Genomic DNA, 17948 nt, shown 5'->3' with positions numbered 1-17948 from the left:
ACTAATTAATAATTACATTCTTTTTTAATTAAATAAAATTTTTGCAAGGAACCCGCAGCAGAACAGAACAGACACAAGGCAGAGAAGAGGACAGAACCCAGAAAGAACGAAGACGAACATCTGTGTCTTCGTTTACATTATTATATCTTACTTCTTACTTATCAGAAAACATTTTTAAATTTTATTTCAGTTGTCGTTCAGTAATTTTGTTATAATATTTTTTAATTTGAGTGGAACACCAATAAAATAAAATGTTTCTCTTCCTTGTATTTGTAATTCTCAGCACATTTGTTATGTCTGTTATGTAGGGGGATAATTTATAGTCCGTGATGTTAAAAGTGTGGTTGATACAAGAAGAGCTTTTAGTGCTTTTTTCCATCCAATCGGTCTCTTGGAATAAAGGCACATTTTATCCAGTGGCCCTTACTTAGTATGTTGGATTTGGGGGGCATGAATCTGATTGAAGAAGGACACCACACTATAGGGATATGGTATGGGAATATATATCAATAATAAATAAATTATATAGGCTCTAAATTCAAGTAAAAAAATTTCAATTTATTATTTGTTTTTTAGTTATTTCTTTTAAAGGTTTTGGTTTGGGGGGTTGATTAGGAGTAAGGGTTGAGGGCCAAGAGGGTGGTTGTTTTTTTCGTTAGCGAGTTATTATACGATCGGAAATACGGGGTCTGGGTTTTTTTTTGGCGGTTTATACTGGTATTTTTGGTTTATTTACCTCTACTCCGATTAGGTTTACACCACCCACTGGATATTTTCAGTATATTAATTTAATTCACTCACCTAACAGAAATACATAATATCAGCCACTAATTGTTTGTCTGTTTTTCGCAAAATAAATCTCAGCTGAGAATGGCGTATCGTATATAAGAGGGGGCTCAAGACTCCACCGAATTTGGAAACACAACGTTAAAAAATTTCTACCGTACGTACGATTGTTTTTAAGTTTGAACCATTTGTGAGGTCTTAAAGGTCAAAAATTTCTCGGGAGAAGAGAACGGAGAGAAGATCTTGATCCTCTATATTCTTGAGGAGTATTTTATACTTCTAAACCACCAGTCTTTCAGGCCTCCCCCCTCTCCCTACGGAACGTAATTTTCTAATTCTGCAGTGGTTAGTGAACTATCAGAGTATGTTTTACTGGACAATTTACCTGTTGATGGAGAGGGACAATTGTTCAAAATGAGAAAAAATTTTGCTCAATGAAAAAATGTGTACTTCTGATGCAGTGAAGTAACAAGAATAAGACGGTTCTTCTGTAACTTGTTAATTAAATATGTAATCAGGTCCATTGTTAAGATTTACACTGGAGTTTCAGATGGTTATCTTGTATCAAACGCTCTCTAGAGGGTTCGCAAAAAAACACCAGATACGTGATTCTGATTGTTAAGAATTGTGTAAATAATATTATGGAAAGCTTGGGCAATAGCATCGTGTGGTGGGATTTAGAAGGAATAAATCCAAAATTGGGTGGTCACTCAGAATGAATTTCTGTCACGCCGCATATGCAGGAAAGTATGTTAGTCTAAACATGAATGAGACGTTCGAAAGACTTTGCTGGACTGGTTGGTAAAATTGATTATGGGGACGATATGTTGAGGCGAAGGACTACTGCCTTTCTTGAAAACCGGAATGACTTAGCGAGCTTCATATTCTATGGAAAACTTCCCCTGAAGAACTGAGTTGTTGAACAATTGAGTTAAAGGAGGGGCTCAAGGGTGAAGAAACCCGTCTAATTACTGAAGGAACTCATTCAAAAACGTCAGGTGTTGAATGTTTTCAAGATGAATAGTATTGAACATTTCATGGAGCGTTGTTGGGGCTATGAGAAACTTTGATGGACAGTGGTGTGATATTTAGAAGTGAGAATGTTAGTGCAACTATTTGTTCCGTTTTGGTTTTCTAGCCAGTGGGCACTCATTAAAAAATTGTTAAACATTTTCAGCGTTATGACGTGGGTCAGAGACCTGCAGCTCCATTATCTTTAGCTCCTGTATATGTCTTTTCTATATGGTTAGCTTTCCAGAGTTTTCTGACACTATGTTCCATTACAGTTTGGCAAACATTCTTTCTCTTATTCAGACGGCTTTCCCGATTGAGATGTTTTCAGGAGATTGAAGATTAGTATCTTGTTAGTTTCTCCTATGACCTTATACAATATCCTATTGCTGGTTCAGAAGGATAGTCAACGCTGCAAAATATCAGGTCCTTGAGATGTTCTATGGCCAAGAGAAACTTCTCCTGTCAACCAACTCAGGCTCTTTGACGTTTCTTACGCTCTTCGATGTGACAAAGGACAAGGCCTGGTTAAAGCATGGATTATACTTGACTGAGGAATAACGCGTATTGGTCATTTATGTCCTCGTATAAGAAATTATTATTCCCAATCAACTGAATCTAAAGTTCATAAGAACATTAATATTTCTGTATGAGAAAACTCGGTAAGGGGCGAGTTACACCCCTTAGATGTAATTGGGATGAATTACAGGCTGTTAAAACAAGTGTGCTTCTGATCGGCAAACAGAAGGGACCACCTCAGCTCTCACCATGGTCAGGCTCGCTATTAGTTATTAAAATATTATCGATGCGATATGAACCCATCCTGTTGGTGATGGGGGGCGGGTCACTGATGAAATTGAGCCTATAAATTGAAAACACTTTGAAAAATGTCGGAAAATAGTTTATAAAAAAACTGCTGTCATATTGCCTATACAATGAACATTGATAATCCCCCACAGACAAATATCTCAGATCAGGTTATGTTAGGATTCTAAGGCGATTCCTCAAGAACATTTCAAAAACAATGAAAAATCGACCTGGGGGGATCTGTAAATAGTGATGATAGTGGTGATTAATTTCAACTTTGGTGAATGGTTGACGGATTCAAAAATTAAGTTCTGAGTTCAGCGTGAGAGGTAACATGCTTTTCCACAACGGTAATACGAAAAAGAATCACTGACCAGGGGCACATACTGCGCCCCTGATCCTATCAGACCTGAGGAAGCCACTGCACCAATAGCCTGACACTCAGCGCAGCAAAGTTGTTTTTAGATAGCCAGTGCATCGGTTACCACTAGCGAATGTTGCGACATTTTTTTCTACTGTGTTGAGAGCATCAAGTTCCTAGTGTTATATATGTACGCATGGGTGCAATGGGTCCTTTGGTATTCTTGTGGTGTCTCTAGCGATTGGACCTATTCCTGCCAGGAATCCCAGGACACTTGCATTCATGGGGACCGTAGATGGCAGTCACCACATGAGTCTTCAAAGGTTAGCTGCTCCCGTAGTGATAAGCTGACAAGTTTTACAAGTTAGATGAACATGTTAGATTATTTGACTTAAACTCTTATATACAAATGGATTAAACAATTTTGTGTTCTAAAATAACTATGAGTACATATTACTCATAACAAACAACAGAATATAAGGAATTATTTATGTGGAAGCAACTAGTGGTTGAATATAGTCCCTACTTCATATCAGGGGCTGGATTTTTTATGGCATACTGGGGGGTTGTAGGTTTTTATGGGGTGTCCTCCTTACTAAAAATTTTTTAAATACAATTTACTGTATCTCTAACACAGTTATTTAATAATTTTTAAGTCTAAAATTTCTTATACTTTTACAAAAAACAATATTATTTGACACTTATAAAATCCTGACTATTTACTAAAACCTTGATATCGTTTTTTAACGAGTGTATTATTTAAGTTTTATGCAAAACCACTCTATTACTATTATTTACATTCCATTACTAAGGTTTTTAACCCTGATTGTGTAAAACTATCTCAATCAAACAACAACAAACATTCACCACGCACACACTACTATTAGTGTGGTTGCGTGTGAATGTTGTTTTAAGATTGGGTGGATGCTATATTGTACTGCTCTTATGTGTACGTTAAGTGATTTTTATATAATATATTAATTAAATTTTTGATTATTTTAATGTATTTTTTGTTTGTACAATTTTTTGAAAATTCTTTATGATTTTAGTACATAAGATTGTATTTTGTATTATTTTTTCAAAACTGTTTTATTTCTTTTCATTTGTCAATTAATTATTAATAATCACTTTATATTGTATACAAAATTGCTATACGTCTTTCCTTTTGTTGTAGGGTTTGAGCAGACGTCGCGGACGAGCAGTCTGTTAACATTTTAGTTTTTTATGTGCGAGCAAAGCTATAAGCTATACAATGTTTGTCTGTTACTCTGACCCCAGCTACATGAATTTGGTCAGTGACTTCTAAAGTTTGTAATTTATTGTAAACATGTATGTAATGTGGAAAATAAATATTTATTTATACATAATTTATTATTTATTTCAATATATGATTGCTGAGGGTCCATGATCTCTCTTCAAAATTTCTGCACAATAACATATTTAGTTTTTGTTCATTTAGAAGTCAATTTTAGACTTAACAATTCTTAAAAACTGTGTTTAGAGATACAGTCATGTTTTTTATTTTTTAAAGGAGGGAACCCCCAGATCTTTCAAACCCTTATTGCCATAATAAAACGTCCAGATATGAAATAGTGGAGTATTTTCAAGGTTATTCATTATCTGATTAGAATGGTACAGAGTCCTGTAAAAAATTCTTGGAATTTGGTCATTGCTCTAAAGAAAATAACCAGGAAAAATATTTTAAAATTCAATATACTTTTGTTTATATCTTACTGTATCCTGATTTATAGTTTTATCCTAACCTGTCTGATCAGTGAGTGTCAGAACTTTAATGTCAGCTGTTTTATATGCCATTGAATTTATTTTAAGAGATGAGGATTCTACTACAATATTCCTATGCAGCTCTTATTAGGTATATATATATTATATATATATTAGAAACAAATTTTTGAGCGGTGACAACGTCTTAAATTAGGTTGCGGCTCGAGGTCACTCATGAAAAAGTGTTAAGCCAGGTAACGTTACGATGCCGTCCAGTGTATGGGTCCGCCGCACGGTATCCGCACGGGATAAAGCAGATAACTGTGGGGTCCGCACGCACGGGAATTAAAGCAAGATAACTATGTTTAATCTTGTGGAAAATGTGGATTGCTTAGATTCGTCATTACAACAACTACTAACAATAAAGGTAAATATGTACACTGATATTTCATTATGTAAAACTATGAGTGATTGTTTAATTGTTAGATTGGACACAAAAAGTTGAGAAATGAGTTTATTAGGTTAAGCCTTTATATTCGACAAATGTTGTAGTGTTAAGTAAATTATTAGTTTAATCACTCTGCAATCAATCGTAATTCAGGTCGATGAGAAAGAAAACAGCGCGTATTGCTAGTCAAACATTTAAAATAAAAATTATAACCTTTCTAACTAGATATACATAACAGTGTCGCGACCAAAACAAAAACGAACTTAATCCGACCATTAACCTCGAGGCGAGTTAGTATTTAACTGGTGTTTAGCAAGATTTTCAAATTCCAATTTTAGTAAATGTTTATATTCAAACTTTACCATTTACAATAACAATTTTTAATTAATTCAAATTATGTACTATGTTTTAGTAAACAAAACTATATTTCTATAGTTAAATTTTGTTTGCAATATTTTATTTTCATTCAATTCCTTGTTTCCTATTGTGCAATTTATATATATTCATATCAATAAATATTTTCTTACCGAGAAAAGCCGTTGTCACGTTAAAATCTTAGCCCGTATTAAAACCGATTTTACAGGGCAGAAACATAATTTTTTTTTGTTTAGAGGCCTCTTCTTCTTTTCCAAGTTTTATTTTTACATTTAACAGTGTAGGGTTAAACACTTATTTTAATTTGAAAACAACATAATACCGATGGAATTTAAATTTAAATACAAACTATTTAACGACTTTACTAATTATTACATTCTTTTTTATAAAAAATATGCAGAACACTCTGTAATGATATATCTTTTTTATTAATCAGGAAACATTTAATTTTATTTCAGGAATGTTAGTTTATTTTGTTAATATTTTCTTGTGTGGAACACCAATAATGTTTATTTTCCTTGTAATGTAATTCTTGCACATTGTTGTGTAGGCTATTGTGTGATGTTAAATTGATACAAAAGTGCTTTATCATCAACTCTGTCTCTGTAATAAAGGCATTTTTCCAAGTGGCTTAATTAGTAGTTGGATTTGGGGGGATGAATCTGATTGAAGACACCACACTATAGGGTATGGAATATATCTCTCTATAAATAAATTATATAGGCCTTTTCAAAGTTTAAAAATTCAATATATTTGTTTTTAGTTTAATTCTTTAAGGGTTTTGGTGGTGGGGTTCTTATACACTCGCCTCCTTTAGTTACACCACTGGATTTTCGTTTAATTTAATCACTCACCTAACAGATAATAATAATCAGCACTACTGTGTCTGTTTTAGCAAAATAAATCTCCAGCGATGGGCGTATATAAGAGGGGTCAAGACTCCCCCCGAATTTTTGTAACACAAACGTTAAAATTCTACCCCGTAGTGTGTTTTAAGTTAGTACACATTTGTGAAGGTTTTAAAGGTCAAAATTTCTCGGGAGAAGATTCATGATCCTCTATTTTTGTGAGTATTTTTATTCTTCCCTAAATCCACCCATGTCTTTCAGCCTCCCCCTCTCCCCTCACGGAAGTAATTTTCTAATTCTGCAGGTGGTTAGTGAACTCTCTGAGTATGTTTTAAACATGACACATTACTGTGATAGGAGAGACAATTGTTCAAAAGAGAAAAGGATTTCTGCACAATGAAAAATGTGTACTTCTGATGCAGTGTAGTAAAAGAATAAGAGTTTTCTGTAATTCGGTAATAGGTAATCAGGACACATTTGTAAGATTTACACTTGGAGTTTCAGATGGTTAACTGTATCAAACGCTCTCTTGAGGTCGCAAAAAACACCAGCTACGTGATTCTGATTGTTAAGATGAGTAAATACATATTTGGAAAGTTGGGCAATAGCATCGGTGGTGGATTTAGAAGGAACAAATCCAAATTGGGTGTCACTCAGAATGGAATTTCTGATTAGAAAGTCTGTTAGTCTAACATGAATGAGACGTTCGAAGACTTTGCTGATGGTTGGTAAAATTGATATGGGACGATACTGTTGAGGCGAAGACCTACTGCCTTTCTTGAAAACCGGAATGACCTTAGAGAGCTTCATATCCGATGGAAACTTCCCCTGAAGAACTGAGTTGTTGAACAATTGAGTTAAAGGAGGGCTCAAGGGTGAAGCAACCCGTCTAATTACTGAAGGACTCATTCCAAAAACGTCAGGTGTTGAACTGGTTTTCAAAGATGAAATAGTATTGAACATTTCATGGAGCGTTGTTGGGGCTATGAAGAAACTTGATGGACAGTGGTGTATTTTAGAAGAGCTGTTAGTGCAACTATTTGTTCCGTTTATGGTTCTAGCCAGTGGGGCACTCATAAAAAAATTGTTAAACATTTCAGCGATATGACGTGGGTCAGAGACTGCAGCTCCATTATCTTGTAGCTCCTGAATATGTCTTTTCCTATCTGTTTGCTTTCCAGAGTTTTCAGACACTATGTTCCATACAGTTTTGGCAACATTCTTACTCTTATTCAGACGGCTTTCGATCTGAGATGTTTTCAGAGATGAAATTAGTAACTTGTAGTTTCTCTTATTGACCTTATACAATATCCTATGCTGTTCAGAAGGATAGTCACGCTGCAAAATATACAGGTCCTTGAGATGTTCTCTGGCCAAGAGAACTTCTCCTGTCAACCAACCAGGCCTTTGACGTTTTTTACGCTTCGATGTGACTAAAGGAAAGGCCTGGTTAAAGCAGGATGATACTTGACTGAGGAATAACGAGTATTGGTCATTTATGTCCTCGTATAAGAAAATATTATCCCAATCAACTGAATCTAAAAGTTCATAAAGAACATTAATATTTCTGTCTGAGAAAACTCGGTAAGGGGCAGAGTTACACCCCTTAGATGTAATTGACTGAATTACGGCTGTAACAAGCTGTGCTTCATGATCGGCCAAACAGGAAGGGACCACCTCAGCTCTCACATGGTCAGGCTCGATATTAGTTAAAATATTATCGATGCATGAACCTCCTGTTGGTGATGGGCGGGTCACTGATGAAATCTGAGCTCTAATTGAAAAACTTTGAAAAATGTCGGAAAATAGTAAAAAACTGCCTGTCATATTGCCTATCAAAATGAACATTGAAATCCCCACAGACAAATATCCTCAGATCAGGTTTATGTAGGATTCTAAGCGATTCCTCAAAACATTTCAAAAACAATGAAAAATCGCCCTGGGGGGATCTGTAAATAGTGATGATAGTGGTGTTTAATTCAACTATGTGAATGGTGACGGATTCAAAATTAAGTTCTGAGTTCAGGTGAGAGGTAACCTGCTTTTCCACAACGGTATACGAAAAAGAATCACTGACCAGAGCACATACTGCGCCCCTGATCCTATCAGACCTGCAGAAGCCACCTGCCACCCAATAGCCCTGAACACTCAGCGCAGCAAAGTTGTTTTTAGATAGCCAGTGCTCGGTTACACAAGCAATGTCGACATTCCTACTGTGTAGCAGAGCTTCAAGTTCCTAGTGTACTCTCTGTACGCATGGGTGTGTCCTTTGGCTATTCTTGTGGTGTCTCTAGCGATGGACTTCCTGCCAGGAATCCCAGACACTGCCATCAGGCCGGAGATGGCAGTCACCACATGCTTCTTCAAAGGTTAGCTGCTCCCGTAGTGATAGATGACAAGTTTACCAAGTTAGATGAACATGTTAGATTATTTGACTTAACTCTTATTACAAATGGATTAACAATTTTTGTTCATAAATAACCTAAGAGTACTTTATTACTCATAACAACAACAGAATATAAGGAATTATTTCTGTGGAAGCAACTAGTGGTGAATATAGTCCCTACTTCATATCAGGGGTGGATTTATTATGGCATATGGGGGGTTGTAAGGTTCTATGGGGTTCCTCCTTATAAAAAATTTTTTAAATACAAATACTGTATCTCTAAACACAGTTTTAATAATTTTTAAGTCTAAAATTTACTTATACTTTACAAAACAATATATTCTGCTCCTTACTAAAATCCTGACTATTTACAAAACCTTGATATCGCTTTTTTAACGAGTGTATTAATTTAAGTTTTATGCAACCACTTATTACATTATTTACATCATTACTAAATCGTTTTTAACCTGATTGTGTAAAACTATCACAATCAACAACAAACATTCACACGCACACACTACTATTAGTGTGTGCGTGTGAATGTTTGTTTTAGAATGGGTGGATGTACTATTGTATGCACTTATGTGTACGTATGTGATTTTATATAATATATTAATTAAATTTTTGATTATTTTAATGTATTTGTGTTGTACATTTTTTGAAAATTATTTATGATTTTAGTACATAAGATTGTATTTTTGTATTATTTTTTCAAAACTGTTTTTATTCTTTACATTGTCTAATTACTTATTAATAATCACTTTATATTGTATACAAAATCTGCTATACGTCTTTCTTTTGGTTGTAGTCTTGAGCAGACGTCGCGGAGAGCAGTCTGTTAACATTTTAGTTTTTTATGTGCGAGCAAGCTATAAGCTATACACTGTTTGTCTGTTACACTGACCAGCTACATGAATTTGGTCAGTGACTTCCTAAGTTTGTCATTTATTGTAAACATGTATGTAAATGTTGGAAAATAAATATTTATTTATACATAATTTATTATTTATTTATATATGATTGCTGAGGGTCATGATCTCTCTTCAAATATTCTGCAAATATACATATAGTTTTTGTTTCATTTAGAAGTAAATTTTAGACTTAACAATTCTTAAAACTGTGTTTAGAGATACAGTCATGTTTTTTATTTTTAAAAGGAGGGACCCCCCAGATCTTTACAACCCCTCCATTTGCCATAATAAATCCGTCCCAGATATGAACTAGTGAGTATTTTCAAGGTTATTCATTATCTGATTAGCACTGGTACAGTCCTGTAAAAAATATCTAGAATTTGGGTATTGTCTAAAGAAATAACAGGAAAAATATTTAAATTCAATATATTCTTGTTTATATCTACTGTATCATGATTTATAGTTTTCCTCTAACCTTTCTGATCAGCTGAGTGCTCAGAACTTTAAAAGTCAGCTGTTTTACATGCCATTGAATTTATTTTAAGAGATTGAGATTCTACTACAATATTCCTACTGCAGCTCTTATCTAAGGTATATATATATATATATATATATATAAAACATGTGCAAACACAAGAGATTAGAACAAATTTTTGCACGTGACAACGTCTTAAATTAGGTTGCGGCTCGGAGTCACTCATGAAAAAGTGTAACGCCCGGTAACGTTACGATGCCCGTCCAGTGGGTCCGCCGCACGGGATCCGCACGGGATAAAGCAGATAACTGTGGGTCCGCCGCACGGGATAAAGCAGATAACTATGTTTATTCGTGAAAATGTGGAGTGCTTAGATTCGTCATTTACAACAACTACAACAATAAAGGTAAATAATTGTACACTGATATTTCATTATCGTAAACTATGATTGATTGATTAATTGTTAGATTGACACAAAAGTTGAGAAACTGAGTTTATAGGTTATGTCATACTATTGACAAATGTTGATAGTGTTAAGTAAATTATTAGTTTAAATCACTCTGCAATCAATCGTAATTCAGTCGATTGAGAAGAAACAGCGCGTATTGCTAGTCAAACATTTAAAATAACAAATTATAACCTCTAACCTGTCATAACAGTGCGACCAAACAAACGAACTAAACCGACCAATCACCACGCGCGGAGTTAGAATTTAACTGTGTTTAGCAAGAATTTCAAATTCCAATTTTAGTAAATGTTTTATTCAACTTTACCATTTACAATAACAAATTTTAATTAATTTCAAATTATGTACAATGTTTTAGTAAACAAAATATATTTCTATAGTTAAAATTTGTGCAATTCTTATTTTCATTCAATTCCTTGTTCCTATTGTGCAATTTAATAATATTCATATCAATAAATATTCTACCGAGAAAAAGACGTTGTCACGTAAAATCTTCGCCCGTAAAACCGATTTTACAGGCAACCATAATTTTTTTTGTTTAGAGGCCTCTCTTCTTTTCCAGTTTTATTTTTACATTTAACAGTTGTAGGGTTAAACACCTATTTTAATTTGAAAACAACATAATACGATGGAATTTAAACTTTAAATACAACTATTTAACGACTTACTAATTATTACATTCTTTTTTATAAAAAAATATGCAGAACATCTGTAATTATATATCTTATTTATTATCAGAAACATTTAATTTTATTTCAGATGTTAGTAATTTTGTTAATATTTTATTGTGTGGAACACCAATAATGTTTCTTTCCTTGTAATGTAATTCTTGCACATTTGTTGTGTAGGCTATAGTGTGATGTTAAGTGATACAAAAGAGCTTTATCCATCCAACTCTGTCTCTGTAATAAAGGCATTTTTCCAGTGGCTTAATTAGGAGTTGGCTTTGGGGGGATGAATCTGATTGAAGACACCACACTATAGGGTATGGAATATATCTCAATATAAATAAATTATATAGGCCTAATTCAAAGTAAAAATTCAATATATTTGTTTTTAGTTTAATTCTTTTAAGGTTTTGGTGGAGGGGTTATATACCTCTCCTCCATTAGTTACACCACTGGATTTTCGTTTAATTTAATCACTCACCTAACAGAATAAATAATCAGCCACTAATTGTGTCTGTTTTAGCAAAATAAATCTCAGCATGGGCGTATATAAGAGGGGCTCAAGACTCCCCCCCGAATTTTTGAAACACAAACGTTAAAAATTCTACCCCGTAGTTTGTTTTAAGTTAGAACACATTTGTGAGGTTTTAAAGGTCAAAAATTTCTCGGGAGAAGATTCATGATCCTCTATTTCTTGAGAGTATTTTATACTTCCTAAACCACCCAGTCTTTCAGCCTCCCCCCCTCCCCTACCGGAAGTAATTTTCTAATTCTGCAGTGGTTAGTGAACTCTCAGAGTATGTTTTAACATGACAATTACTGTGATAGGAGAGACAATTGTTCAAAAGAGAAAAATTTGCACAATGAAAAATGTGTACTTCTGATGCAGTGTAGTAAAAGAATAAGAGGTTCTTCTGTAACTTGTTAAATATGTAATCAGGACCATTTGTTAAGATTTACACTTATCTGTTACCTTTGACTAAGCTAATTTGGATAACCTTGGCTTTTGCTATAGTCTATAACAGCCTGTTTTCAAGAAAGAACAAGAATTCATAAGGTTTAATAGTAATATCAAGTAATTACAATCTCAATCCCTTGGTCTAGGTAACTTCTAAGCGGCCTCTTTGCAAAATTTGTGAGAGATCCCAAAATCTTTGTACTATCACTGATTTATTGTATACTAGCTGCTACCCGTGGCTTCACAAGCAATTTTCAAAATCAAAGTCTTTATACTACTTAGTAAAAACAATTATGATGTAGTATGATGGAGTCCTATGAAATGTTCAAACATAAACAGGCATACATCTGGTAGATATTATTTAAGTGTTCTTGGTTAAGAGTATCGGAGGTTAACTTGTCTCTTAAATCATGCTTTTCACGAGTAGTAGTATTTCCTGTTCAAATTAAATATATAAATGTCACAGCTGAGTCTGCCTTGTTACCCAGATCAATAAAACACAAATACACTCATCTCGGAAACCTACTTCAGTCAAAAAACGTTTACTTCTCGCCTGCTTTCCCTTAAACCACTGTTAAAATGCCATATCACAATGTCAGCCCACCACTATGTGAAAACATTTACAGCTTTGTTCATTAAGGCTGGTTTTTTTTATAGTGCTTGAATAATATGCAGAATTCATTTAACATTTTAAATTCACCACTGGTGCAATCTAGGGGGGAAATAGATATTAACTTTGTATTTGCAAACTGATCAAGCACTGTGCAATTAATATTTTATAAAAGTTTTAATGTAAATAGATGTTTTAGCCAATTTGTCGAACTTCAGGTGAAAGTTAACAGGTTGAATGACCAAATATAAACATCACCATTTTTTTCAGAATTCCAAAATATCCCAGGTGACTTTTTTAATCTTTTTTTTCATATAAACCTTCTTCAGATTTAATTTTGTTTGTTCTCTTAGGACAAGAAGCTTATAAACTGCACTTAGTCCTGTAAGAACCTTAGCACTATTTCCGGAGTGACAGGATGGGTAAGGTCGCCCACTATCGAGATTCATGAGGCAAGAATTTAGGGCACTAATCTCAAGTCATATCCCATTGAAAGAAGGGGAGGCTAGCTCTGAACCAGCCTCTCCAATCTAAGCAGGCAGGGGGTGGCACACCCTTATATCTAGGCTGACAAGAACCATTCCCCACCAACTCCAACAGTCATCTCCCACAGTAGACTAGACCTATCGAAATACCCTTGCGCCCCAGAATCTCGACATTTAAGGTTAGCAATGTGCCGCTCCTGGACATCCATAAGGTTGCCAAGATTTAAGTGGCACATCGGTTTTTTGCTGTGCGCATTGGTAGGTTCAACTGGAAGGTATAAACCAGCTAGAAGTGATCCCTACTGGGTGCAATAAATATTTTACAAAAAGTACTAGCTGAGTACCGACTACCACACTACACCTGTTGGCTTTGTGTGGCTGGCTGGCTAGTGGCTGGACCGCCAGCCATTCTCAAGATTAGCGCTTAGGAACACTTATTGCAATTCATTTTTATTTATACGAAGAGCTGCTCCACAGAAAAGGAAGGGGAGCTGTTGTACTTGTACCTGCCTGTCGGTGTACTGGTGTACCTCAACATGGCAATGTTCATTGGCACTTCGCTTCGCTTCAAGTCACACTTGAAGTCCACCAAGAAACTTCAGAGAGGTGACAGTAGACGACATTGCTCAGCTGGTAACATACTGACTACAGAGGCCCAGAGGTTTGTTATTCAACATTTAATAGCAATTCATTTTATAAATTTGGAATTAATTTAATTCTTGTTATGGTTGTATATTGTGTCGATATAGTCTTTCTTAGCATTTCATAATACTCTAGAATTATTTTTTTACTTTTTGTAATATGTTAGAATTATAACTATGGGTCTATAATTGGAGAACATGTTAGTGAGATGTGTTTTGTTTAGATACATATATTCATTTTTGCTTTCCAATGTAATCGGTCTGATTGGTCAGTTCACATAAACATGTCACTTATTCAAAAATCTCATTGAGCAAGCATAAAATATTTTTGTAAGGAGGGTTTCTTTATTATTACAACTATATGTTATCATCGTGCAATGTTAATTATAGAAATTCTTTCCTTTGTTATTATTGAAAATCAGAGACAATTTCAAGACAAAATGTTTCAATTTGTAACCTAAAATATGAATAAATTTCATAGTTTTCATTCTGGCAAAAAAGTCTGATTTGTAGAAATGTTCATGATGTACAATATTATTTTTTAAGTTCTTAGAAAAGTTTCTATAACAGAGCTGAGAAGAAACTAAGTACGAGTACATCACTTTGTATTTCTGGGGAAATAAATCTATTGATTTATGAGTGGTTGGCTTCACAAATCCAACATAAAATTATATAAAATTTAAAAACAAATTGAGAATTGAAAAGGTATGTTGCAGCAATTGACTGCTGTAGTAAGTACATTGTTATAAATCTTTGTTATTGTTTCAAATATGTTCAATAAATTCAATTTGTACTTCAATATTAATAATTTACATTGAAAGTTAAGACTTTCTATTTGTATTAGGTACCTGCAAATATAATTTTAAATGTTTGTAAATGAAACTTTATTTAACAACTATAACGCTAAAAATAACGCTTAAAGTTAAAAATAATGGTTTTAACTTGTTATACTTAAAATGTATTCACAAAAAAGTATTATACATTTTCTGTAAAAATGATTGATTGACAGATGTCTTAAAGCATTTTGGAATATTGTACTTGAACATTAGTATTTCCTCCACAATTTTGATTGATATTTTGATTTTTGTCCTCGTTTCAATGCCACTCACATGTTTTACACATATTCTGAGGACTTTTGAATGAGTAAAATTAAATATGATTTATGAATGAGTGTCCTTGGATAGTCGTTTTACAATACAAGGTCAAGTGCTTTTGAGACAGAGAAATGTATGCATATTTATTAATAAATATGCATATAATAAATTAGTAATAGTGAACTCTAGCATACCACATGTTAGTAAAAGTAATCTATATCCAGTGGAAACATCCAGAACAAAAACTGTAGTTGTTGTATGGATAGATTTAATAAGTCATTAATTTTACCAAATTTGCAAAGAGTTTAGTTTTGAAGAGTGTTCCAAGAAAAACACAGAATTCCTGAAGTTTTACAATGTGTACGTATTTCAATAGTTTTGTTTGCATCCTTTCAAAGAGCACAACCTCATGCTGAATAAGACTCCAATTTTCAACCGAAACTTGCCAAAATGAATCTTTATCTGTATTAAGTTTAGAATCTGATGCTGTCACAGACTTGACTTCTGGAATGTGGAGTCATGTTCATCTGAATAGATTCGAAAAATGTCGGTGACAAAGAAACTGAAAATGAACTGTTTACAAAGTTCAACAAAATCAGAGACACCTAGACTACAAGATATAGTGTAAACTAGGTGAAGAAGAAGAGATTCTCATTGCTTAATCAGGTGCACTACAATGTTTTAAACACAATCTCTAAACACAGTGAAGCAACCAAACTGTCTACACCTAACGTAGGGTTGAGTCAGCCCACCATAGCTATGTGTTCATCTGAGTGTCCTCACGATTCACTTCACCAAACCGACTGTTTGCAGATTCAGCTTGTACCTGAAGTTATCCGTGGTGATGGGGGTGACCTGGGTGTTGCAGCTCGTGTCGTTCTACTTGTACAGCGCCACCTTCATCTCGATAATCATAGACGTCGCCAACGCCCTGCAAGGGGTCGCCATCTTCTACTTGTTCGTCTGCAAACGTAGCACCCTACATCAGCTCAAACAGCGGCTCTGCAGCAGCCTACAGCTCGTCACATCCGACAGTGCCATCAAGACTATCTCCACATCGGGATCCGGCTCTCGCAGACTCAACAGTGTCCAGTCCCGGGTGAGCTGCACCTCTGACCACAGTACTGACTTCAGTGGAGTCACTCTTCAGTTAACATAGAACCTTCTCCACTGTGTAAGTTGCTCTGCTGAGAAGACAATCAGAAGTCAGAGCTACTCCTCTTGGAATCTGTTCAAAAGGTGCAGGTGAAATGGTTGTGAACTTGAGATGTTTTCATAGAAAATGTCATGTCTGAAAACCAATAAGTTATCCAAATTGTTAATGTTTTGTGGCAATACAAAGAACTCCAAACCACCTGGTTATGAAATTATAACAGGATTTGCAGACATTTGCCATTGTGTGTTTAATAAAACGCAGTGGTGGAGATACTTCTGATGAGGCTGGTATAAAATTTATCCAGCCCATTATTGACTCAGTCGATGAAAGAGAAAAAGTAATTACAATTCTTTTAGATATTACCGGAGCATTTGATAGTGTCTGCCGTGTAAAGTTAATAAGGAAATTAAACAGCTTAGGTATTTATGTAAAGGAGCAAACATGGTTTTATTCCTATTTAACAAACAGAAAAAATATGTAGAAATAGAAGAAACAATTTATCACAATAAAAGTCAGTATATGAGGGCTCATAGATCACAGTTGCAGACACTGTGACATGTCTATCCAGGTGACTATCCTGGGACCTCTATTGTTTTTATGTTATATAGGAGGTTTGCCAGGGGTGATGAAGGGATTGGATGGATTGGATGCTGCTGATGAATCAAATGTTTTGTTTTCTGGTCAGAAGCTTGAGAATATTGAAATTTCATCATATATTGTTCTAAGTAGGATTAAGGATCTTTGACAAAAATAACCCTTTATTAAATTCAGAAAAATATAATTATATTTATGTTTTATATGTTATTGTGACTATTGGTCACACAAAAAAACAATCTTTGAGAGTTTTGAAACATTTAAAATATGCAGATTCTGTTAAATATTTTTTTCTGAACTTATATGATTTACACATATTTCAATCACTAATTTATGTAATTTTTGATACTATACTAAAAACTAATAAACATAGTATAATACTCATATACATTCTTTTAATAAACATATCGATCAACACAATCTTGAATTTTACAAAAAGAAAACAGAGAGAGTGTGAGATATTTACATAATTTAACAAAAAAATGTATAATGAAAACTGATCTGTTAAAATTAAAAGAAAAATTAAGGATATTCTTTTAAAGAATATTTCAATACAAAAACCGATTAATTCATTTAAAGAAGAATTGAAGATATTTGTTAAGACAAAGTTCCATTAAGTTCCGTTAAGACTAATTATACCATTTTTTATTTATATTTTTTAATTAATATTAGTATTTAGTTTTATTTAGTGATGCTATTCTTTAAAACTAAATACTAGGAGGGATTCTTTAAAACTTAAAAATAGGAGGGAAAGAACCCCCATCAAAAAGTCCTCCAATTCTAAAAATGCGTATACAGTAACATATAAAAGTAATCAACTTGATTAAAATACTCTACGTATTTTTTATTATGTCTATATAATTAAATTTAGATTTATTAAGATTTATTCCATCTCCCCCATCAGGTTTTACCCTCCTAAAGCCAAGTCCTAATGAGTGTTGTTGAATGCCCTGGCTCTTTTCCTGCAAGAGGAGATCACATAGATTACCTTAGTAAAAAATGTTCAACAACGGATCCTGTAAGTGAATCCTTTAATTTATAAACATTTAAAATATTTTGTGAAACTTACCAGAAATTAAAATAGTTAAACCGACACCAACTAAATGTATAGTTAACCAGTGTTATGATAATTTTTGTATTTTATTC

At 33.9% G+C, this 17948-nt stretch overlaps 1 protein-coding gene across 1 annotated transcript in view; it reads left to right on the top strand.

Annotated features, from left to right (window-relative positions):
* LOC124368044 (putative inorganic phosphate cotransporter) overlaps window positions 1-17261 on the top strand; it is a 41245-nt gene extending 23984 nt beyond the window's left edge. The window contains exons 11-12 of the mRNA XM_046825317.1: window positions 13795-13978; window positions 15866-17261. Of these exons, the coding sequence (XP_046681273.1) occupies window positions 13795-13978; window positions 15866-16211 (530 nt within the window). The 3' untranslated portion in view covers window positions 16212-17261. The remainder of the gene's footprint in view (window positions 1-13794; window positions 13979-15865) is intronic.
* The last annotated feature ends 687 nt before the right edge of the window (window positions 17262-17948 follow it).

Source organism: Homalodisca vitripennis, chromosome 8, assembly GCF_021130785.1.
Source record: "Homalodisca vitripennis isolate AUS2020 chromosome 8, UT_GWSS_2.1, whole genome shotgun sequence".
In the NCBI taxonomy this organism is placed as follows: domain Eukaryota; kingdom Metazoa; phylum Arthropoda; class Insecta; order Hemiptera; family Cicadellidae; genus Homalodisca; species Homalodisca vitripennis.
This window is presented reverse-complemented; position numbering and strand designations above follow the sequence as displayed.